This window comes from Solea solea, chromosome 21 (genome assembly GCF_958295425.1).
Source record: "Solea solea chromosome 21, fSolSol10.1, whole genome shotgun sequence".
In the NCBI taxonomy this organism is placed as follows: domain Eukaryota; kingdom Metazoa; phylum Chordata; class Actinopteri; order Pleuronectiformes; family Soleidae; genus Solea; species Solea solea.
In genome coordinates, this window is record NC_081154.1 from 19,930,136 (window position 1) to 19,954,950 (window position 24,815).

Consider the following 24,815-nt stretch of genomic DNA (forward strand, 5'->3'; position numbering starts at 1 on the left):
GTCTGTCTCTGTGTCTGTCTCTGTGTTTGTGTTTGTGTTTGTGTTTGTGTCTGTCTCTGTGTCTGTGTCTGTGTCTGTGTCTGTCTCTGTCTCTGTGTATTTCTCTGTGTCTGTCTCTGTGTTTGTGTCTGTCTCTGTGTGTGTCTCTGTCTATGTGTCTGTCTCTGTGTTTGTCTCTGTGTCTGTCTCTGCCTCTATGTCTGTGCCTGTGTATGTGTATGTGTATGTGTATGTGTCTGTCTCTGTCTTTGTGTTTGTGTTTGTGTTTGTGTCTGTCTCTGTGTCTGTCTCTGTGTTTCTCTCTGTCTATGTGTCTGTCTCTGTGTTTGTGTTTGTGTTTGTGTTTGTGTCTGTCTCTGTCTCTGTCTCTGTGTCTGTCTCTGTGTCCGTCTCTGTGTTTGTGTTTGTGTCTGTCTCTGTGTCTGTGTCTGTGTCTGTCTCTGTGTATTTCTCTGTGTCTGTCTCTGTGTTTGTGTTTGTGTTTGTGTTTGTCTCTGTCTCTGTCTCTGTGTGTGTCTCTGTCTATGTGTCTGTCTCTGTGTTTGTCTCTGTGTCTGTCTCTGCCTCTATGTCTGTGCCTGTGTATGTGTATGTGTATGTGTATGTGTATGTGTATGTGTATGTGTATGTGTATGTGTATGTGTATGTGTATGTGTCTGTCTCTGTCTTTGTGTTTGTGTTTGTGTTTGTGTCTGTCTCTTTGTTTGTCTCTGTGTCTGTGTCTGTCTCTGTGTTTGTCTCTGTGTTTGTGTCTGTGTTTGTGTCTGTGTCTGTGTCTGTGTCTGTGTATGTGTCTGTGTCTGTGTCTGTGTCTGTGTTTGTGTCTGTCTATGTCTCTGTGTTTGTCTATGTGTCTGTCTCTGTGTTTGTGTTTGTGTTTGTGTTTGTGTCTGTCTCTGTCTCTGTGTCTGTGTCTGTCTCTGTGTCTGTCTCTGTGTTTGTCTCTGTCTATGTGTCTGTGTTTGTCTCTGTGTCTGTGTCTGTGTCTGTCTCTGTCTGTATATGTGTCAGTGTCTGTATCTGTCTCTGTGTATTTCTCTGTGTCTGTGCCTGTGCCTGTGTCTGTGTCTGTGTCTGTGTCTGTCTTTGTGTTTGTGTATGTGTCTGTGTTTGTGTTTGTGTTTGTGTTTGTGTTTGTGTCTGTCTCTGTGTCTGTGTCTGTCTCTGTGTCTGTCTCTGTGTTTGTCTCTGTCTATGTGTCTGTGTTTGTCTCTGTGTCTGTGTCTGTGTCTGTGTCTGTCTGTATATGTGTCTGTGTCTGTATCTGTCTCTGTGTATTTCTCTGTGTCTGTGCCTGTGCCTGTGCCTGTGTCTGTCTTTGTGTTTGTGTATGTGTCTGTCTTTGTGTTTGTGTTTGTGTCTGTCGCTGTGTCTGTCTCTGTGTCTGTCTCTGTGTTTGTCTCTGTCTATGTGTCTGTCTCTGTGTTTGTCTCTGTGTCTGTCTATGTCTCTGTCTCTGTGTCTGTGTCTGTGTCTGTCTCTGTCTCTGTGTTTGTGTCTGTCTCTGTGTGTGTCTCTGTGTCTGTCTGTCTCTGTCTCTGTCTTTGTGTTTGTGTTTGTGTCTGTGTCTGTGTCTGTGTCTGTGTCTGTCTCTGTGTTTGTGTTTGTGTTTGTGTTTGTGTTTGTGTCTGTCTCTTTGTTTGTCTCTGTGTCTGTGTCTGTCTCTGTCTGTATATGTGTCTGTGTCTGTATCTGTCTCTGTGTATTTCTCTGTGTCTGTCTCTGTCTCTGTGTATTTCTCTGTGTCTGTGCCTGTGCCTGTGTCTGTGTCTGTCTTTGTGTTTGTGTATGTGTCTGTCTTTGTGTTTGTGTTTGTGTCTGTCTCTGTGTCTGTCTATGTGTTTGTCTCTGTCTATGTGTCTGTCTCTGTCTCTGTCTCTGTGTCTGTGTCTGTGTCTGTCTCTGTCTCTGTCTCTGTCTCCGTCTCTGTCTCTGTGTTTGTGTTTGTGTTTGTGTTTGTGTTTGTGTTTGTGTCTGTCTCTGTGTGTGTCTCTGTCTGTCTCTGTCTCTGTCTTTGTGTTTGTGTCTGTCTCTGTGTCTGTGTGTGTCGCTGTGTCTGTCTCTGTGTCTGTGTCTGTGTCTGTGTCTGTCTCTGTGTCTGTGTCTGTGTCTGTGTATGTGCCTGTGTTTGTGTCTGTCTCTGTGTTTATCTCTTAGTCTGTGTCTGTCTTTGTGTTTGTGTTTGTGTTTGTGTTTGTGTTTGTGTTTGTGTTTGTGTGTGTGTCTGTCTCTGTCTCTGTCTCTGTCTCTGTCTATGTGTCTGTGTCTGTCTTTGTGTTTGTGTCTGTCTCTGTGTCTGTGTCTGTGTCTGTGTCTGTGTTTGTGTTTGTGTTTGTGTTTGTGTCTGTCTCTGTCTCTGTGTCTGTCTCTGTGTTTGTCTCTGTCTCTGTGTGTGTCTCTGCCTGTGCCTGTGCCTGTGTCTGTCTTTGTGTTTGTGTATGTGTCTGTCTTTGTGTTTGTGTTTGTGTCTGTCGCTGTGTCTGTCTCTGTGTCTGTCTCTGTGTTTGTCTCTGTCTATGTGTCTGTCTCTGTGTTTGTCTCTGTGTCTGTCTATGTCTCTGTCTCTGTGTCTGTGTCTGTGTCTGTCTCTGTCTCTGTGTTTGTGTCTGTCTCTGTGTGTGTCTCTGTGTCTGTCTGTCTCTGTCTCTGTCTCTGTCTTTGTGTTTGTGTTTGTGTCTGTGTCTGTGTCTGTGTCTGTCTCTGTGTTTGTGTTTGTGTTTGTGTTTGTGTTTGTGTCTGTCTCTTTGTTTGTCTCTGTGTCTGTGTCTGTGTTTGTGTTTGTGTTTGTGTTTGTGTTTGTGTTTGTGTCTGTGTTTGTGTCTGTGTCTGTCTCTGTGTTTGTCTATGTGTCTGTCTCTGTGTTTGTCTCTGTGTCTGTGTCTGTCTCTGTCTGTATATGTGTCTGTGTCTGTATCTGTCTCTGTGTATTTCTCTGTGTCTGTCTCTGTCTCTGTGTATTTCTCTGTGTCTGTGCCTGTGCCTGTGTCTGTGTCTGTCTTTGTGTTTGTGTATGTGTCTGTGTCTGTCTTTGTGTTTGTGTTTGTGTCTGTCTCTGTGTCTGTCTCTGTGTCTGTCTATGTGTTTGTCTCTGTCTATGTGTCTGTCTCTGTCTCTGTCTCTGTGTCTGTGTCTGTCTCTGTCTCTGTCTCTGTCTCTGTGTTTGTGTTTGTGTTTGTGTTTGTGTTTGTGTTTGTGTCTGTCTCTGTGTGTGTCTCTGTCTGTCTCTGTCTCTGTCTCTGTCTTTGTGTTTGTGTCTGTCTCTGTGTCTGTGTGTGTCGCTGTGTCTGTCTCTGTGTCTGTGTCTGTGTCTGTGTCTGTCTCTGTGTCTGTGTCTGTGTCTGTGTATGTGCCTGTGTTTGTGTCTGTCTCTGTGTTTATCTCTTAGTCTGTGTCTGTCTTTGTGTTTGTGTTTGTGTTTGTGTTTGTGTTTGTGTGTGTGTCTGTCTCTGTCTCTGTCTCTGTCTATGTGTCTGTGTCTGTCTTTGTGTTTGTGTCTGTCTCTGTGTCTGTGTCTGTGTCTGTGTCTGTGTTTGTGTTTGTGTTCGTGTTTGTGTCTGTCTCTGTCTCTGTGTCTGTCTCTGTGTTTGTCTCTGTCTCTGTGTCTGTCTCTGTGTTTGTCTCTGTATATGTGTCTGTCTATGTGTTTGTCTCTGTGTCTGTCTCTGTCTGTCTCTGTGTCTGTCTCTGTTTATTTCTCTGTGTCTGTGTCTGTGTTTGTGTCTGTCTCTGTGTTTGTCTCTGTGTTTGTGTTTGTGTTTGTGTCTGTGTCTGTGTCTGTCTCTGTCTATGTGTCTGTCTCCGTGTTTGTCTCTGTGTCTGTCTCTGTGTCTGTGTCTGTCTTTGTGCTTGTCTCTGTGTCTGTCTTTGTGTCTGTGTCTGTCTTTGTGTTTGTGTTTGTGTTTGTGTTTGTGTCTGTGTCTGTCTCTGTCTATGTGTCTGTCTCTGTGTTTGTCTCTGTGTCTGTCTCTGTGTCTGTCTTTGTGTTTGTGTTTGTCTCTGTGTCTGTGTTTGTGTTTGTGTTTGTGTTTGTGTTTGTGTCTGTGTCTGTCTCTGTGTCTGTCTCTGTGTCTGTGTTTGTGTTTGTGTTTGTGTTTGTGTTTGTCTCTGTCTCTGTCTATGTGTCTGTCTCTGTGTTTGTCTCTGTGTCTGTCTCTGTGTCTGTGTCTGTCTTTGTGTTTGTGTTTGTGTCTGTCTCTGTGTCTGTGTCTGTGTCTGTGTCTGTCTCTGTCTCTGTGTATTTCTCTGTGTCTGTCTCTGTGTTTGTGTCTGTCTCTGTGTGTGTCTCTGTCTATGTGTCTGTCTCTGTGTTTGTCTCTGTGTCTGTCTCTGCCTCTATGTCTGTGCCTGTGTATGTGTATGTGTATGTGTATGTGTCTGTGTCTGTCTCTGTCTTTGTGTTTGTGTTTGTGTTTGTGTTTGTGTCTGTCTCTGTGTCTGTCTCTGTGTTTCTCTCTGTCTATGTGTCTGTCTCTGTGTTTGTGTTTGTGTTTGTGTTTGTGTCTGTCTCTGTCTCTGTCTCTGTGTCTGTCTCTGTGTCCGTCTCTGTGTTTGTGTTTGTGTCTGTCTCTGTGTCTGTGTCTGTGTCTGTCTCTGTGTATTTCTCTGTGTCTGTCTCTGTGTTTGTGTTTGTGTTTGTGTTTGTCTCTGTCTCTGTCTCTGTGTGTGTCTCTGTCTATGTGTCTGTCTCTGTGTTTGTCTCTGTGTCTGTCTCTGCCTCTATGTCTGTGCCTGTGTATGTGTATGTGTATGTGTATGTGTATGTGTATGTGTATGTGTATGTGTATGTGTATGTGTATGTGTCTGTCTCTGTCTTTGTGTTTGTGTTTGTGTCTGTCTCTTTGTTTGTCTCTGTGTCTGTGTCTGTCTCTGTGTTTGTCTCTGTGTTTGTGTCTGTGTTTGTGTCTGTGTCTGTGTCTGTGTCTGTGTATGTGTCTGTGTCTGTGTCTGTGTCTGTGTTTGTGTCTGTCTATGTCTCTGTGTTTGTCTATGTGTCTGTCTCTGTGTTTGTGTTTGTGTTTGTGTTTGTGTCTGTCTCTGTCTCTGTGTCTGTGTCTGTCTCTGTGTCTGTCTCTGTGTCTGTCTCTGTGTTTGTCTCTGTCTATGTGTCTGTGTTTGTCTCTGTGTCTGTGTCTGTGTCTGTCTCTGTCTGTATATGTGTCAGTGTCTGTATCTGTCTCTGTGTATTTCTCTGTGTCTGTGCCTGTGCCTGTGTCTGTGTCTGTGTCTGTGTCTGTCTTTGTGTTTGTGTATGTGTCTGTGTTTGTGTTTGTGTTTGTGTTTGTGTTTGTGTTTGTGTTTGTGTTTGTGTCTGTCTCTGTGTCTGTGTCTGTCTCTGTGTCTGTCTCTGTGTTTGTCTCTGTCTATGTGTCTGTGTTTGTCTCTGTGTCTGTGTCTGTGTCTGTGTCTGTGTCTGTCTGTATATGTGTCTGTGTCTGTATCTGTCTCTGTGTATTTCTCTGTGTCTGTGCCTGTGCCTGTGCCTGTGTCTGTCTTTGTGTTTGTGTATGTGTCTGTCTTTGTGTTTGTGTTTGTGTTTGTGTCTGTCGCTGTGTCTGTCTCTGTGTCTGTCTCTGTGTTTGTCTCTGTCTATGTGTCTGTCTCTGTGTTTGTCTCTGTGTCTGTCTATGTCTCTGTCTCTGTGTCTGTGTCTGTGTCTGTCTCTGTCTCTGTGTTTGTGTCTGTCTCTGTGTGTGTCTCTGTGTCTGTCTGTCTCTGTCTCTGTCTTTGTGTTTGTGTTTGTGTCTGTGTCTGTGTCTGTGTCTGTGTCTGTCTCTGTGTTTGTGTTTGTGTTTGTGTTTGTGTTTGTGTTTGTGTTTGTGTCTGTCTCTTTGTTTGTCTCTGTGTCTGTGTCTGTCTCTGTCTGTATATGTGTCTGTGTCTGTATCTGTCTCTGTGTATTTCTCTGTGTCTGTCTCTGTCTCTGTGTATTTCTCTGTGTCTGTGCCTGTGCCTGTGTCTGTGTCTGTCTTTGTGTTTGTGTATGTGTCTGTCTTTGTGTTTGTGTTTGTGTCTGTCTCTGTGTCTGTCTATGTGTTTGTCTCTGTCTATGTGTCTGTCTCTGTCTCTGTCTCTGTGTCTGTGTCTGTGTCTGTCTCTGTCTCTGTCTCTGTCTCTGTCTCCGTCTCTGTCTCTGTGTTTGTGTTTGTGTTTGTGTTTGTGTTTGTGTTTGTGTTTGTGTCTGTCTCTGTGTGTGTCTCTGTCTGTCTCTGTCTCTGTCTTTGTGTTTGTGTCTGTCTCTGTGTCTGTGTGTGTCGCTGTGTCTGTCTCTGTGTCTGTGTCTGTGTCTGTCTCTGTGTCTGTGTCTGTGTCTGTGTATGTGCCTGTGTTTGTGTCTGTCTCTGTGTTTATCTCTTAGTCTGTGTCTGTCTTTGTGTTTGTGTTTGTGTTTGTGTTTGTGTTTGTGTTTGTGTTTGTGTTTGTGTGTGTGTCTGTCTCTGTCTCTGTCTCTGTCTCTGTCTCTGTCTATGTGTCTGTGTCTGTCTTTGTGTTTGTGTCTGTCTCTGTGTCTGTGTCTGTGTTTGTGTTTGTGTTTGTGTCTGTCTCTGTCTCTGTCTCTGTGTCTGTCTCTGTGTTTGTCTCTGTCTCTGTGTGTGTCTCTGCCTGTGCCTGTGCCTGTGTCTGTCTTTGTGTTTGTGTATGTGTCTGTCTTTGTGTTTGTGTTTGTGTCTGTCGCTGTGTCTGTCTCTGTGTCTGTCTCTGTGTTTGTCTCTGTCTATGTGTCTGTCTCTGTGTTTGTCTCTGTGTCTGTCTATGTCTCTGTCTCTGTGTCTGTGTCTGTGTCTGTCTCTGTCTCTGTGTTTGTGTCTGTCTCTGTGTGTGTCTCTGTGTCTGTCTGTCTCTGTCTCTGTCTCTGTCTTTGTGTTTGTGTTTGTGTCTGTGTCTGTGTCTGTGTCTGTGTCTGTCTCTGTGTTTGTGTTTGTGTTTGTGTTTGTGTTTGTGTCTGTCTCTTTGTTTGTCTCTGTGTCTGTGTCTGTGTTTGTGTTTGTGTTTGTGTTTGTGTTTGTGTCTGTGTTTGTGTTTGTGTTTGTGTCTGTGTCTGTCTCTGTGTTTGTCTATGTGTCTGTCTCTGTGTTTGTCTCTGTGTCTGTGTCTGTCTCTGTCTGTATATGTGTCTGTGTCTGTATCTGTCTCTGTGTATTTCTCTGTGTCTGTCTCTGTCTCTGTGTATTTCTCTGTGTCTGTGCCTGTGCCTGTGTCTGTGTCTGTCTTTGTGTTTGTGTATGTGTCTGTGTCTGTCTTTGTGTTTGTGTTTGTGTCTGTCTCTGTGTCTGTCTCTGTGTCTGTCTATGTGTTTGTCTCTGTCTATGTGTCTGTCTCTGTCTCTGTCTCTGTGTCTGTGTCTGTCTCTGTCTCTGTCTCTGTCTCTGTGTTTGTGTTTGTGTTTGTGTTTGTGTTTGTGTTTGTGTTTGTGTCTGTCTCTGTGTGTGTCTCTGTCTGTCTCTGTCTCTGTCTCTGTCTTTGTGTTTGTGTCTGTCTCTGTGTCTGTGTGTGTCGCTGTGTCTGTCTCTGTGTCTGTGTCTGTGTCTGTGTCTGTCTCTGTGTCTGTGTCTGTGTCTGTGTATGTGCCTGTGTTTGTGTCTGTCTCTGTGTTTATCTCTTAGTCTGTGTCTGTCTTTGTGTTTGTGTTTGTGTTTGTGTTTGTGTTTGTGTTTGTGTGTGTGTCTGTCTCTGTCTCTGTCTCTGTCTCTGTCTATGTGTCTGTGTCTGTCTTTGTGTTTGTGTCTGTCTCTGTGTCTGTGTCTGTGTCTGTGTCTGTGTTTGTGTTTGTGTTCGTGTTTGTGTCTGTCTCTGTCTCTGTGTCTGTCTCTGTGTTTGTCTCTGTCTCTGTGTCTGTCTCTGTGTTTGTCTCTGTATATGTGTCTGTCTATGTGTTTGTCTCTGTGTCTGTCTCTGTCTGTCTCTGTGTCTGTCTCTGTTTATTTCTCTGTGTCTGTGTCTGTGTTTGTGTCTGTCTCTGTGTTTGTCTCTGTGTTTGTGTTTGTGTTTGTGTCTGTGTCTGTGTCTGTCTCTGTCTATGTGTCTGTCTCCGTGTTTGTCTCTGTGTCTGTCTCTGTGTCTGTGTCTGTCTTTGTGCTTGTCTCTGTGTCTGTCTTTGTGTCTGTGTCTGTCTTTGTGTTTGTGTTTGTGTTTGTGTTTGTGTCTGTGTCTGTCTCTGTCTATGTGTCTGTCTCTGTGTTTGTCTCTGTGTCTGTCTCTGTGTCTGTCTTTGTGTTTGTGTTTGTCTCTGTGTCTGTGTTTGTGTTTGTGTTTGTGTTTGTGTTTGTGTTTGTGTTTGTGTCTGTGTCTGTCTCTGTGTCTGTCTCTGTGTCTGTGTTTGTGTTTGTGTTTGTGTTTGTGTTTGTCTCTGTCTCTGTCTATGTGTCTGTCTCTGTGTTTGTCTCTGTGTCTGTCTCTGTGTCTGTGTCTGTCTTTGTGTTTGTGTTTGTGTTTGTGTTTGTGTCTGTGTCTGTGTCTGTCGGTGTCTGTCTCTCTGTGTCCGTAAAGCTGCGATTGATCTGCTGGAGTACAAAGTGTGAACTCTGAAGGTTGTGTAGTGTGAACTCTGAAGATTGTGTAGCGTGAACTCTGAAGATTGTGTCGTGTGAACTCTGAAGATTGTGTCGTGTGAACTCTGAAGGTTGTGTCGTGTGAACTCTGAAGATTGTGTTGTGTGAACTCTGAAGGTTGTGTTGTGTGAACTCTGAAGGTTGTGTCATGTGAACTCTGAAGATTGTGTCGTGTGAACTCTGAAGATTGTGTAGGTTGTGTAGTGTGAACTCTGAAGATTGTATCGTGTGAACTCTGAAGATTGTGTAGGTTGTGTAGTGTGAACTCTGAAGATTGTGTAGTGTGAACTCTGAAGGTTGTGTAGTGTGAACTCTGAAGATTGTGTAGTGGGAACTCTGAAGGTTGTGTCATGTGAACTCTGAAGATTGTGTCGTGTGAACTCTGAAGGTTGTGAAGGTTGTGTAGTGTGAACTCTGAAGGTTGTGTAGTGTGAACTCTGAATGTTGTGTCATGTGAACTCTGAAGATTGTGTCGTGTGAACTCTGAAGGTTGTGTCGTGTGAACTCTGAAGGTTGTGTCGTGTGAACTCTGAAGATTGTGTCGTGTGAACTCTGAAGGTTGTGTAGTGTGAACTCTGAAGATTGTTTAGTGGGAACTCTGAAGGTTGCTCCACTGCGCTCCCTGCAGGTGTTGAGTTCATCTGCTGGAGCAGCTAAATAGCCTGTGAGTTAAAGTGAGCGAGACAGTGTTGTTAGAGCTCGGTTTCCCCTGAGGCCTGACTTATGGAGCAAACATCTCCTCCTCCTCCTCCTCCTCCTCACTTCATTACCTGCCTACTCTTCATCTGTGTGTCTCCTCCAGCCTGTAATTTATGACCCTCCTCCTCCTCACTGATAAAACATGGCCTCTGGCTCTTCTTCATGTTCCAGGTGGAATAAATTGACTGGGTCTTCGTCCTCTGCTCCGTTTCCTCGCTCAGAGCTACGCTGATCTCTGGAAGCCACTCCCCATTTATCGTCCTCCTCGTCTTTGTCCTGCAGAGACGAGTTAATGTTGCTGCAGCCAGGATTAAAGTTCACAGTTTGAGTGTCTCGCATACAGAATGTAAAACATTTAATGTGTGTCCTTTTCTTGTCTCTTTGTGGACAGTTTGTGTGAGATGTGATGTTTTTGTTTCTTTATCATTTGTGGTAATTCTTTGGTCTTTGAGTCTCTTTTATTGACGTTTATTTTGTCCTTTTGTGAGCGGAAAATCTGTCTCTAGTCTGAACACGGTGGAAAATAGAAGGAGACATGTTGGACATCTTTTTGGACGACATACTATACTGTGACTTTTTTAACATTTTCTTTGTTAAAAAAAAAGGCTAGCTAGCACCTCAAGGCTAGCTGTTTCTCCCATTATTGCAGAATTGTTGATGATGAAGTTGAAATCGAAATGACGCAAATGAACGCACAAGGTTTAGTTTGGGATCTGTTTTGTTTGGTTTTTGAAGGTTTTTAGTTGTTTTTTAACACCCAGACAGACACACACATATTAGTAGTCACATACCTCCAGTGGGATGTGACGTCCTTGTCCACTGGACCACCTTCAGCGCTGGTCAGTCTCCCGACAGAGACAGAGGATCACATAAAATAAGTGAACTGATTAAGGATCAAACAGTTTGTCCTCGTAATTCAACGGATCAATTTTTTTACAACTCTGACCAAGATGAGAAACCAAGAAATTCAGAGTAAGAACATTATCAGACAGTATCTCGTTCCACCAGAAGATGACTTGTTGTCCTAATCTTACAATGAAGTAAAGTTCACACACTTTTAAAACTTTAGACCAGAAACTAATCAAATCAAAATTTAATGTAAACAGTCAAAAGCTCTAAGAAAACCTGAAGAACTGTAGGTGGACGAGAACACTGCTGTGAAGTTATGATGTCATGGGTTCAATTCTTCTGAAGAACAAGACAACGTAAGGTTCAACGTCCACAGTGAAGATCGAGAGGAGACGAAAAATCCCAAATTCTCTAGGAATTGGCGGTGTGGTGTTTTCCTTCAGGACCATAAGGTTGTGGAGTCTACAAGGTCGTCAGTTCAACCACTGCACATTGTGTCCAGTGCAACAGGTTTCCACAAGTCTATTATGATTTTAAAAATGTTCTCACGATGATTCAATGTAAACAGTCAAAGGTTCTAAGAAAATCTAAATGTAGCAGAAGAGGATAAAAACCCTGCTGTGAACTTCTGAGTTTAAAGTTCAACGTCCACAGTGAAGATTGAGAGGAGACGAGAAGTCCTGAAGACTCCAGTGGGATTTTAGACGCGGCTTTGTTCACTCCTCTTCTTCTCCTAATTCCTAGTTCTGGAATGACTTGATTTCTGCTGCTGAGATGAACAGTAGAGGATATTTAAGATAAACAACAACAATAATAATAATAAAATAATCATTATAAAGGTTGAACAGAATATAAGGTTTAACAAATAAAACAGGACGATAAATAACATCAATATTTGATGCTTTTCTGGCTGTTGCCATGGTTACTGTGTTGAACCAACAGTCCAGTTATTGATTCATGATGTTTGTGTTTTGCCTGTTTTCAGCATCGAAACAGTCTTTTCCAACAAGAAAATGAAGTTTGTAAACCACTCACTCTCACACACCAAAGTCCATCGAGAAAATCAGGGATTTTAGCTGCTGGTCCTCTGCTGCCTCGTGTGGTCACTTTGTGTCACTGAGTTAAATCATAATGAAATATTTCAAAAGTGACAAAATCAGACAGTGTCTGGAGGCAGCAGTGGATCTACAGCTCCTGTGTGTGTGCGTGTGTGTGTGTGTGTGTGTGTGTGAGTGTGTGTGTGTGTGAGTGTGTGTGTGAGAGTGTGTGTGTGTGTGTGTGTGTGTGTGTGAGTGTGTGTGTGTGTGAGAGTGTGTGTGTGTGTGTGTGTGTGTGAGTGCGTGCGTGTTGAGAGTGTGTGTGTGTGAGAGTGTGAGTGTGTGTGTGAGTGTGTGTGTGTGTATGTGTGTGAGAGTGTGTGTGTGTGTGAGTGTGTGTGTGTGTGAGTGTGTGAGTGTGTGCGTGTGTGTGAGTGTGTGCGTGTGTGAGTGTGAGTGTGTGTGTGCGTGTGCGTGTGTGAGAGTGTGTGTGTGTGTGTGTGAGTGTGTGTGTGTATGTGTGTGAGAGTGTGTGTGTGTGTGAGTGTGTGTGTGTGCGTGTGCGTGTGTGAGAGTGTGTGTGTGTGTGTGAGTGTGTGTGTGTGTGTGTGTGTGTGTGTGCGTGTGTGAGTGAGTGGTTTACAAACGTTTGTGTAACAGTGAAGATAAAGACGTGAACGATATTCTGCTGCTTTTGAAAAACCCAAATAAATCATAGTTGGAATTCTTCATCACGTTTTACTTTGATTTTTTACGATGTTTGACTGGATATTTTTGACGTACGCTGATATTTTCGTGACAAACTGTGACACAGAGTGTAAATCATATTCTTTATTAAAGATTAAGAAACTCCAAGCAGCATATTCATAAATAAAATAAGGTTTTCCCTTAAATGGACAGAGACAGACTTTACGCTTTGACACTTGGTGTTTTCTGACGTTAGCTGGAGTTTAGCATCGTTAGCTGTCCGTCGCGTTGTCGTGGAAACGTGAGAAAACAAGTTCACGAGAGCAAAAACAGTCTGTTCTGAAGAGAGAAGCGTCCTCGTCCTCGTCCTCTGTTGGACACGCGGTGAGTTGAACGTCATGTGATCACATACTTCATTTTTTTATTTTATGAACCTTTTTCTTTTTGAGACAGTTTAAAACTTTATTGTTTAGATTTAATGAAACAACAACAACAACAAGAAAACAGGAAAATAAAAATAATCTGTTTTTTTAATCTTAAATAATCTGATCTGGACCAAAACCACCACCAGCGACCAGGTCTTGTTCTACAGAACCCAGAACTCCATATGTCCTCATGTTACCCAGAATTCCCTGCTTCTAACTCTAATCAGCTTTCAAACATAAACGTTAAAAACACGACGTTGTTTTCCTCATGAGAAGAAAAACCTGTGGGTTCATGTTGAGCACCGAGGACAGAACCAGATCAAGAACTGGTTCAGGGCTGGTTTTGTCAAAAAAAAAGGAACAAAGTCAGATGTTTCATTTATTTTAATCCCGTTTGACAGAAGAAGGGATTATTTTTGTGGATTTCTTAATTTAAAAGGACATTCAGTTTACATTCAGGTCCATCATGGTCCATCATGGTACACTATGGTCCATCATGGTCCATCATGGTCCATCATGGTACACTATGGTCCATCATGGTCCATCATGGTACACTATGGTCCATCATTGTCCATCTACGTCTGGAGATATGTATGAAGATCAAACAAATGTTTGTGAACTTTGTTAAAGTTTTGATTAACTTTGTGATCGTCAGTGATCGATGATGTGAGTGAAGGTTCAGGGGGATCTTCAGGTTCGGGAGGGTCTTCAGGTCCGGGAGGATCTTCAGGTTCGGGAGGGTTTTCAGGTTCGGGAGGGTCTTCAGGTCCGGGAGGGTCTTCAGGTTCGGGAGGGTCTTCAGGTTCGGGAGGGTCTTCAGGTTCAGGAGGATCTTCAGACACTTTGACAAACACAAACTAAAAAGTCCAAATTCCTCAGGACGCTCAGTAATCGCACTTTACGAACAAAAGACAAGTTTTCGTCGATTAGTTTTTTCGAACAGTCAATGGGAAAGAATCGCCGACATTCCTGCAAGGGATGATGGGAAATATCAGGAGTCTCAAATTAAAATAACTGTGAAACTTTGCAGAAGAAAACTCGTATTAAAACGGATCAGTTTACGATGTCGCGACTTTTTTTCTTCGTTCAGAGTGTTAGTCTGCGTTCACACCAAACTCACCACAAGATCACGTACGAACTTCACGTGAAGTCGCAAATAGACGTAGACTTTGGCGACGCTAACCCTATATTTGAACTCCAGACTCTTCCAACATCGCAACATTGTATCAGGACAAAAGTTACTGTGTGTGTGTTGCAATTAGCTTAGCATTAGCTCCAGGAGAGTCGTGACTGGTTGTGATTCTGCGATCAGTCGTGTGACTTATATAAAATGTTCTGCCCCCTGGTGGAATAATCCAGGCAGGAGTTCGGGTTCAGTTTGGTTTGATCGCAGACGAACATTCGTCTCATGTGAAAAATGAAAAGTTTATATAAAATGAAACGAGTCGTTTTTGTGTAAAATATGAATCAGGTAAAAATTCAACTGTCCCTTCCCCTCCCCGGTAGCCCCTCCCCTCCCCCGTAGCCCCTCCCCTCACGTGTCAAACTATTCACCATTTGAAACAACGTATATTATATATTCAATACAAATAATAAAAAGGTGATTATTTTTCGTCCAATGATATAATTTTATATATTTGGGTTTGTGTTCAACACTAACATGTCCCTACAGTGGTGCATCATGGGTAATCGTTTACATGGATGATCTGTGGAGAGACATCGTTTCATTATTTCGGCACTTAGAAAAAAACAATCACAATGAACCCGCGTCATTGTTTCATATGGAACAAAATTTACAAAGCCATTCAAACGTACAATTTCTTTAACGTACGTTTCTTCTTTAACGTATTATTTCTTTAACGTACATTTCTTCTTTAACGCACGGATGTTTTTATCGCAGTTTTTCTTTGTTTTTTTTATAACTCAACTTCAAAAATTGAGAATATTCAAAATACACTTTGACCTCAATCTCACCCCGTTTTCTTGGTATTTACAGAGAAAAATGACAGCCTTTTTTTAACAGGTCATGAAATACAAAATTTTTTTTTTACCTTTGTACGTTTTTTTTTTGTTGTTGTTTTTTTGTCGTCTATAATATTTTTCCACTCAGAACTGATTCACATCCAGAACCAAAGTCCAGACACCAAGTTACCGGTGACGCAGTTCGACCATGTCCTGTCCCACTTAAGCCCCGCCCCCTGCCTGTAGCACTATATGGACGTACTGTGGGCGGGGTCAATGGCTTCTGGTCTGGGTCCTGCGGAGACTCCCTGGTAGGACATTGGCATGGGCGTCTTGCCAGGACTCTGGCGGAACATTCCCCCGTTGGGGGCCCGGTGTTTGCACTGCATGGTGCCGCTGAGAGGGTGGTGCAGCGGCAGCGTGCTGCTGCCAACGCCCGGGGGCGGGGCCAGCGTCCTGCTGAGGGTCCCCCCATGGTGAGGTAGGGGAAGAGGAGGAGGCGGCGCCCCCTCCCCGGGGAGGAAGGTGGTCACAGCGAGGCCCGAGGGCGGGTGGTGGTAGTTCCGCACAGACTCCGCCCCTGACGCCAGCGAGGCCTGGCTGGGCTGCATGCTGCCGATGTCCAGCGCAGAGATCTCGATAGACGGACCGGGGATCTGCTTGTGCGCCAAGTCCTCGTCCAAAAGACTGTTCATACGGCGGTGCACCTGCTCCAGGTTCACCTCCTTGTCCTACAAGAGGAGGAGGAGGAGACAGGGGGAGGAGGAGGGACAGGACAGAGAGGCTGAGATTGGCGACAGGCCGGTGTCTCAGACGTCAGGACGTCGTTTGAACTGAGGCCACAGAAACAAACATCTGTCACATTTAGTTTGAAATCAAACTTGGCCTAAAGTTTAAAAAAGAAACTGAAGAAACGGACTGAGCATGTTTGTTGTAAAGCTGTCGGTAACCATGGAAACACCTGGATGCCTTTAAACAAAGACGTGTCTAATGTCTTTAAACATGAGACAAAAGTTAATCTGAGAAAATGAGTTTGTTAAACTTAATCCTGATCTCAGGCAGCGGATGACGATGGCCCGCTGCTCTTAGTTTGGCCTTGTTCTGTTGTCTTGTCTTGTCCCCTCTGGGGGACGTGTTCGTCCTCTCTGTCCTTGAAGCTGAAAACTACTGTAAGTGATTGTTTTTACATTTACAGAGTTTTCAAATAAAATGGAGTGAGCCGGATTTTCAAAACATCACAGACAGTGGTCAGTAGTAGTGTAGATAGTGTGGACAGTGTGGACAGTAGTAGTGTGGACAGTGTGCACAGTGTGGACAGTGTGGACAGTAGTAGTGTGGACAGTGTGGACAGTAGTAGTGTAGATAGTGTGGACAGTGTGGACAGTAGTAGTGTGGACAGTGTGCACAGTGTGGACAGTGTGGACAGTAGTAGTGTGGACAGTAGTAGTGTAGATAGTGTGGACAGTGTGGACAGTAGTAGTGTGGACAGTGTGGACAATAGTAGTGTGGGTAGTGTGGACAGTGTGCACAGTGTGGACAGTGTGGACAATAGTAGTGTGGACAGTAGTAGTGTGGACAGTGTGGACAGTAGTAGTGTGGACAGTGTGGACAGTGTGGACGCGGTGAGATCGTCGTCATAAATATTCATCTTCGTGTCTCTGATCTTTTTTTTTGCTTTACAACAAACATTTTTTTTCTGCTCAAACTTTGACGATGATTTTAGTCACATGACTCATTTACACTGTTAATGATTATCACACACACATTCATGTATGAAGCAGCAGTACACACACACACACACACACACAAACAAACATGAAGGAGCTGTGATGTGTTCACACGTATTCATTCATTCATTAACACATGAACTGCGTTCAAATGTCTTTGGCTCTTATTGTGAAAGGCGTTAGCGCTAAATGCTAACGTGTACAATCAAACATGGAGGACGATGATGATTCCAGTGTTTGCTGCCCCCTGGTGGTCTGTGTGCAGTTACATCCACTGACCAAAACATGTTTATGTACACGGAAAGACTGTAAATGTCCCCCCCCTGTGGCCAGAGACTGAACTGCAGGACAAACAATTACTCAAAAACAAAGATGGAAGTTTTAAAGTTCACGTCAGAAACATCAAACCAGCTGGGATTAAACCTGGGATTAAACCTGTGCCTGCAGCTGGGATTCAATCTGGGAATAAACCTGTGACTGAAGCTGGGATTCTATCTGGGATTAAACCTGTGACTGCAGCTGGGATTAAACCTGTGACTGCAGCTGGGATTCAATCTGGGAATAAACCTGTGACTGCAGCTGGGATTCAAGCTGGGATTAAACCTGTGACTGCAGCTGGGATTAAACCTGTGACTGCAGCTGGGATTCAATCTGGGATTAAACCTGTGACTGCAGCTGGGATTAAACCTGTGACTGCAGCGACAGTTACTTTGTTGTTCATAAATTAATAAAAATAATCTATTTAAAAACACAGTCGTTAATTCAATTCTGCTCGACAGGCGGGAAAATAAGGTCAAAGGTCATGAAACGTGTTCACACAGACGTTTGACTAAATCAAGAAAAAACATTTAACCAAAGTTTGTAGTGAAGCTGAAACACGAGAGTTCAACTGAAAAGAAACGTGTGCATTTTAAACTGCAGCCCCCTCTAGTGGTGGAGGCTGGAACTGTGGGAGTTTTAATGGAAATGAAGTTTAAAAAAAAATAGATAAGAAAGAAAATGAACACATGACATGGGTTTTCAGTGTTAGTGTGGTTAAATACATAATTATGAAGTCAAATATGAGGCTGCTGTTGTCGTCATCATTGTCACTGTGTTGTCTTTGATCGGATCATTGTGTACGAGTTCTATTCTGACCTGTATCAATAGCCTCTGCTTCATCCCAGCCTCTCTCTCTGTCTGTCCACATGTCCCTCCTCCCCTCCGATGAAGCAGCTGTTATGTCATTATAAACCCTGGCCAGTCTGAAATCCTTAGTGACCTGCACGAGATCATAGACACAGCAGAGACATGAGAGAAGGACACACACACACACACACACACAGTGTCCACACACAGACACACATGCAGTGTCCACATACACACACACGCAGTGTCCACACACAGACACACACACAGTGTCCACACACAGACACACACACAGTGTCCACACACAGACACACGCAGTGTCCACACACAGACACATACAGTGTCCACACACAGACACACGCAGTGTCCACACACAGACACATACAGTGTCCACACACACACACACACACACACACACACACACAGAGTGTCCACACTGACAGACGTGAGACAGGGACACCTGGACGCTGCGTTGCTCACACTTTAGTTTATGGATCCATGTCACATGACCACAGCCTGTTTCCTCTGTGTGTGTGTGTGTGTGTGTGTGTGTCCAGGTGTGGTGAGGGGGCGGAGCTTGTATGAACACAGGTCTCAAGTCAGTTTATGTTCACGTGTTTAACTTCACACTTTGTTCATATACAAACGTTTTGTCATAGATTTGACTTTTACTTTGACTTTTACAGGGGTGGAGTGGCTCAGTGGTTAAGACCGGTACCCTGTGTGCAAAAGTCTTCATGGTCGCAAGTTCAACTCCACCCCTGGCAGGTTGTACTCAATTCCCTTGTAAATCGCTTTGGATAAAAGTGTCTGCTAAATGACACGTAATGTACTTAGTAACAGATTTTAAATGTGATGTTGTGTTACCACATGTGGCAACTGGGATTAAACTGGGATTAAACCTGTGAGTGCAACTGGGATTAAACTGGGATTAAACCTGTGAGTGCAACTGGGATTAAATTGCTGCTCGGATTAAACCTGTGACTGCAACTGGAATTAAACTGGGATTAAACCTGTGAGTGCAACTGGGATTAAATTGCTGCTGGGATTAAACCTGTGACTGCAGCTGGGATTAAAACTGGGATTAAACCTGTGACTGCAACTGGGATTAAACTGGGATTAAACCTGTGACTGCAACTGAAATTAAACTGGGATTAAACCTGTGACTGCAACTGGGATTAAACATGTTTTTGCTGCTGGGATTAAACTGCTGCATGTAGTAACACGTAATAACATGTACTGTACATGTAATAACATGTTATTATGAGAGGCATAATAACAGCGTCTCAGTCTTTTAAATGCAGTTAACGCTGTTCGTCTAAACCTGAGTCTTCATGAACAAGTTATTTTTCCCGTGTGTCAACCATAGACTGTAGATTTCAACCAGGTGTGTAATCTGAGGACAGTTAGTGATTGTATGACATACTGTATAATGCATATTTAATGAGTTTTTAAAACTTAAAACAAAGTACATATAACAGGCTACAGCAGCAGAGGTCGTGTATTAATTATTCCAGTGTTGTGTGTTTGTTCCTGGGATCAGAAAAAACGTTCAGTGTTTATGATGAATTAGTGATTAGATCTGTTCTACAGCATCATTCTTCTGAGGAAATGTTTGTGTGGTTCTGTTTCAGCAGCTTTGATATTTATTTAGCTGCTCTTTAATGAAATGACTACATGAACCTGCTGATCTGTCTCAGAGACAAACTGTGGACTTGTCTTTGTCCACTTCAGCACCATGGACAGCAAGCGACACAAGACACAAATGGCAATTTTCCACCACACAGTCCTGGCTCAGCTTGACTCTACACAGTGTGGGTCATTTTCCGTGACTTCGTAGCTCCTCCTCAAAGTGGGCGGAGTCATCATATCACTGTGGTGACATGTTTTTCTACATAAACAAACTAGTGACGTGTTGTTTTGGGTGAAACTGAATCATTAGAATCATTTGTTGAAAGAATGGTTCAGTACCGAACTGAAATACAACTGAACGTCTGACAAAGTCGCTGAACTGAAATACCACTGAACATCTGACACAGTCGCTGAACTGAAATACAGCTGGACATCTGACACAGTCGCTGAACTGAAATACCACTGAACGTCTGACACAGTCGCTGAACTGAAATACAGCTGAACGTCTGACACAGTCGCTGAACTGAAATACCACTGAACGTCTGACAGAGTCGCTGAACTGAAATACCACTGAACGTCTGACACAGTCGCTGAACTGAAATACAGCTGGACATCTGACACAGTCGTTGAACTGAAATACAGCTGAACGTCTGACACAGTCGCTGAACTGAAATACCACTGAACGTCTGACACAGTCGCTGAACTGAAATACCACTGAATGTCTGACACAGTCGCTGAACTGAAATACAGCTGAACATCTGACACAGTCCCTGAACTGAAATACAGCTGGACATCTGACACAGTCGCTGAACTGAAATACAGCTGAACATCTGACACAGTCGCTGAACTGAAATACCACTGAACGTCTGACACAGTCGCTGAACTGAAATACAGCTGAACGTCTGACACAGTCGCTGAACTGAAATACCACTGAACGCCTGACACAGTCGCTGAACTGAAATACAGCTGAACGTCTGACACAGTCCCTGAACTGAAATACAGATGGACATCTGACACAGTCGCTGAACTGAAATACCACTGGACATCTGACACAGTCGCTGAACTGAAATACCACTGAACGTCTGACACAGTCGCTGAACTGAAATACAGCTGAACATCTGACACAGTCCCTGAACTGAAATACAGATGGACATCTGACACAGTCGCTGAACTGAAATACCACTGAACGTCTGACACAGTCGCTGAACTGAAATACCACTGAACGTCTGACACAGTCACTGAACTGAAATACCACTGAACGTCTGACACAGTCGCTGAACTGAAATACAGCTGAACGTCTGACACAGTCGCTGAACTGAAATACCACTGAACGTCTGACACAGTCGCTGAACTGAAATACCGCTGAACGTCTGACACAGTCGCTGAACTGAAATACCACTGAACGTCTGACACAGTCGCTGAACTTAAATACCACTGAACGTCTGACACAGTCGCTGAACTGAAATACAGCTGGACATCTGACACAGTCGCTGAACTGAAATACAGCTGAACGTCTGACACAGTCGCTGAACTGAAATACCACTGAACGTCTGACACAGTCGCTGAACTGAAATACCACTGAATGTCTGACACAGTCGCTGAACTGAAATACAGCTGAACTGAAATACCACTGAACGTCTGACACAGTCGCTGGACTGAAATACCACTGAACGTCTGACACAGTCGCTGAACTGAAATACCACTGAACGTCTGACACAGTCGCTGAACTGAAATACCACTGAACGTCTGACACAGTCGCTGAACTGAAATACCACTGAACGTCTGACACAGTCGCTGAACTGAAATACAGCTGGACGTCTGACACAGTCGCTGAACTGAAATACAGCTGAACGTCTGACACAGTCGCTGAACTGAAATACCACTGAACGTCTGACACAGTCGCTGAACTGAAATACCACTGAACGTCTGACACAGTCGCTGAACTGAAATACAGCTGGACATCTGACACAGTCGCTGAACTGAAATACCACTGAACGTCTGACACAGTCGCTGAACTGAAATACCACTGAACGTCTGACACAGTCACTGAACTGAAATACCACTGAACGTCTGACACAGTCACTGAACTGAAATACAGCTGAACGTCTGACACAGTCGCTGAACTGAAATACAGCTGAACGTCTGACACAGTCGCTGAACTGAAATACCACTGAACGTCTGACACAGTCGCTGAACTGAAATACAGCTGAACGTCTGACACAGTCGCTGAACTGAAATACCACTGAACGTCTGACACAGTCGCTGAACTGAAATACAGCTGAACGACTGACACAGTCGCTGAACTGAAATACCACTGAACGTCTCACACAGTCCCTGAACTGAAATACCACTGAACGTCTGACACAGTCGCTGAACTGAAATACCACTGAACGTCTGACACAGTCGCTGAACTGAAATACCACTGAACGTCTGACACAATCCCTGAACTGAAATACAGCTGAACGTCTGACACAGTCGCTGAACTGAAATACCACTGAACGTCTGACACAGTCACTGAACTGAAATACCACTGAACGTCTGACACAGTCGCTGAACTGAAATACAGCTGAATGACTGACACAGTCACTAAACTGAAATACAGCTGAACGTCTGACACAGTCACTGAACTGAAATACAGCTGAACGTCTGACACAGTCGCTGAACTGAAATACCACTGAACGTCTGACACAGTCGCTGAACTGAAATACAGCTGAACGTCTGACACAGTCGCTGAACTGAAATACCACTGAACGTCTGACACAGTCGCTGAACTGAAATACAGCTGAACGTCTGACACAGTCGCTGAACTGAAATACCACTGAACGTCCCACACAGTCCCTGAACTGAAATACCACTGAACGTCTGACAGTCGCTGAACTGAAATACCACTGAACGTCTGACACAGTCGCTGAACTGAAATACCACTGAACGTCTGACACAATCCCTGAACTGAAATACAGCTGAACGTCTGACACAGTCGCTGAACTGAAATACCACTGAACGTCTGACACAGTCACTGAACTGAAATACAGCTGAACGTCTGACACAGTTGCTGAACTGAAATACAGCTGAACGTCTGACACAGTCGCTGAACTGAAATACCACTGAACGTCTGACACAGTCGCTGAACTGAAATACAGCTGAATGACTGACACAGTCACTAAACTGAAATACAGCTGAACGTCTGACACAGTCACTGAACTGAAATACAGCTGAACGTCTGACACAGTCACTAAACTGAAATACAGCTGAACGTCTGACACAGTCGCTGAACTGAAATACCACTGAACGTGGTCGTGATCGGATTCGCGATAGCCAGCTGCTGTCGCTGCGCTCACTACAGCCAATTAGAAAGAATGAAGGCGGAGTCAAAAAGACTCATGGGCGGGGGTTTATATGAGTATGTTAGTCAAAGTTTCTGAGAACAGTGAAGTTAGTTTGAGGTTGGAGGGACGTGATGGACGGAAAAAAACACAAGAAAATGAGGGGAATAATAATAAAAAAAAGACCAAATTTGATTTCAATCAGTGGCCTGTTCTGTCCTGTCTGCCCTGCCTCTCCTACAGCTCCCCCTGTCTACAGCTGCGTGTACTGCAGCTCCACTAAGTCGGGGCTGACGTCAGCGTTTGGATCCTTAAAGTAGAGCGTGGCAGTGTCCTCCCCCCAGCGGCCCGGCCGCCGCGCCCTGACCTCGGTCACCTCTTTGGGCTGCTCCTGCCGGCAGCGGTTGCTGCTCCACCACGCCTCCAGTGCCGCCACCAGGCACGCCAGCAGCAGCCCGGTGGCCAGGATGCAGAAGACACCCGCGAAGCTGTGCAGGCGCAGGGAGCGGCCGTCGGGACTGGAGCCGGCATGAGTGTTGAGATTACAGCGACCGGTGCGAGGCCACCACTTCTGCTTCATGATGTCCAGGTCTCCTTTATCCTGGAGCTCCAGGATCCTGAGGGGAGGACAGACGGGAGGACAGAGGACAGAGAGGACAAGGAGAGAGAAGCTGAGTTAATATTTTTAGAAGATGATTAAAACAGTTTTAATGTGGTTTATTATGGGATGTAGGAAATGATATTTAGTTTCCAGGTTTTTCTTCTGGATTATTTTCTGTTTGTTTGTATCGATTTTTTTTTCGTTTCTTTCTCTTTTTCAAGCATGAAATAATAAAATAATAACAATAATGATTTTCTGTGTTTTTCATCATGAGGAAAAGCAGGAAATTCATTCATTCATTCAACAGTCATTCATTAATAATCACATAAAATAACATGAAATATAAATGATCAAATCTGAAAAAACAGATCAATCATTAAAAATCAACATGAAAAACCCAAATAAAGTGATATAAATATTATTATTTATAATAGTTTTAAATATGAAAGTTATCAAACTCTCAAAAACCAGAAAAACAAACATAATTGTTATAAATATAAATATAACCACAGAATTAGGATTAGAATGTAACAATGTGAAAGTGATTGATTTTAAACGGCCACAAGGGGGAGCTTCATCTTTCCTGAGTCATGTGTGTCTTTGTGACATATTCATTCATTCATGTGACGTGTTCATTAGTTCATGTGTTCATGAGATCATGAGTTCATGTGTTCATGAGTTCATGTGTTCGTGTGTTCATGAGTTCATGAGTTCATGTGTTCATGTGTTCATTAGTTCATGAGATCATGAGTTCATGTGTTCATGTGTTCATGTGTTCATGAGTTCATGTGTTCGTTCCCTTTTTTTCAGCGTTGACAGAGAACAACTTGGACAAAAGCTCGACATGAGGCATCGCTCTCTTACTGAAGTGATGCATTATGGGTAATTACAGCGCTTATCAGTGAGAGTTCGATCGATGACGACGACAAGATTTCAAAAATAATCAGTCGACAAAAGACTTTTATTTTGACGAGTTCCTTCACAATAAGTGTGAGTCTGTGCGTGTGACTGAGTTAATTGGTGAATGACTGTGTGACTGAGTGAAGGTGTGAATGATTGACTGAGTAAACGTGTGATTGAGTGAATGGTGAATGTGTGACTGTGTGAATCAATAACTGAGTGACAGAGTGAATGTGTGGTGACAGGGTGGATGTGCTCACCTCTGGGAGAACAGGTCAATATAAGGACTGAGTGACAGAGTGAATGTATGGTGACAGGGTGAATGTGTGGTGACAGGGTGGATGTGCTCACCTCTGGGAGAACAGGTCTCTGTAAGTACTGAGTGACAGAGGGAATGTGTGGTGACAGGGTGAATGTGCTCACCTCTGGGAGAACAGGTCTCTGTAAAGACTGACTGACAGAGTGAATGTGTGGTGACAGGGTGAATGTGCTCACCTCTGGGAGAACAGGTCTCTGTAAAGGATTGAGTGACAGAGTGAATGTGTGGTGACAGAGTGAATGTGTGGTGACAGGGTGAATGTGCTCAGCTCTGGGAGAACAGGTCTCTGTAATGACTGAGTGACAGAGTGAATGTGTGGTGACAGGGTGAATGTGCTCACCTCTGGGAGAACAGGTCTCTGTAAGGACTGAGTGACAGAGTGAATGTGTGGTGACAGGGTGAATGTGCTCACCTCTGGGAGAACAGGTCTCTGTAAGGACTGACTGACAGAGTGAATGTGTGGTGACAGGGTGAATATGCTCACCCCTGGGAGAACAAGTCTTTGTAAGGACTGAGTGACAGAGTGAATGTGTGGTGACAGGGTGAATGTGCTCACCTCTGGGAGAACAGGTCTCTTTAAGGACTGAGTGACAGAGTGAATGTGTGGTGACAGGGTGAATGTATGGTGACAGGGTAAATGTGTGGTGACAGGGTGAATGTGTGGTGACAGGGCGAATGTGTGGTGACAGGGTGAATGTGCTTGACTCTGGGAGAACAGGTCTCTGTAAGGACTGAGTGACAGAGTGAATGTGTGGTGACAGGGTGAATGTGCTCACCTCTGGGAGAACAGGTCTCTGTAAGGACTGACTAACAGAGTGAATGTGTGGTGACAGGGTGAATGTGTGGTGACAGGGTGAATATGCTCACCCCTGGGAGAACAAGTCTTTGTAAGGACTGAGTGACAGAGTGAATGTGTGGTGACAGGGTGAATGTGCTCACCTCTGGGAGAACAGGTCTCTTTAATGACTGAGTGACAGAGT

General features: G+C 44.0%; 1 protein-coding gene across 4 annotated transcripts in view; it reads right to left on the reverse strand.

The window, feature by feature from the left end:
* Nucleotides 1-11,947: 11,947 nt before the first annotated feature.
* LOC131448155 (glutamate receptor ionotropic, delta-1-like) overlaps nucleotides 11,948-24,815 on the reverse strand; it is a 179,160-nt gene continuing 166,292 nt past the window's right edge. For 2 of the 4 annotated variants that reach the window (XM_058620310.1, XM_058620312.1), the window contains exons 16-18: nucleotides 22,392-22,632; nucleotides 17,070-17,193; nucleotides 13,781-14,936 (exon numbers count right to left, since the gene is read on the reverse strand). In XM_058620310.1, coding sequence (XP_058476293.1) covers nucleotides 14,479-14,936; nucleotides 17,070-17,193; nucleotides 22,392-22,632 — 823 coding nt within the window. In that variant the 3' untranslated portion in view covers nucleotides 13,781-14,478. Of the gene's footprint in view, nucleotides 13,213-13,780; nucleotides 14,937-17,069; nucleotides 17,194-22,391; nucleotides 22,633-24,815 lie in introns of those variants that run through there. The other 2 variants (XR_009234158.1, XM_058620313.1) reach the window with 2 other exon arrangements.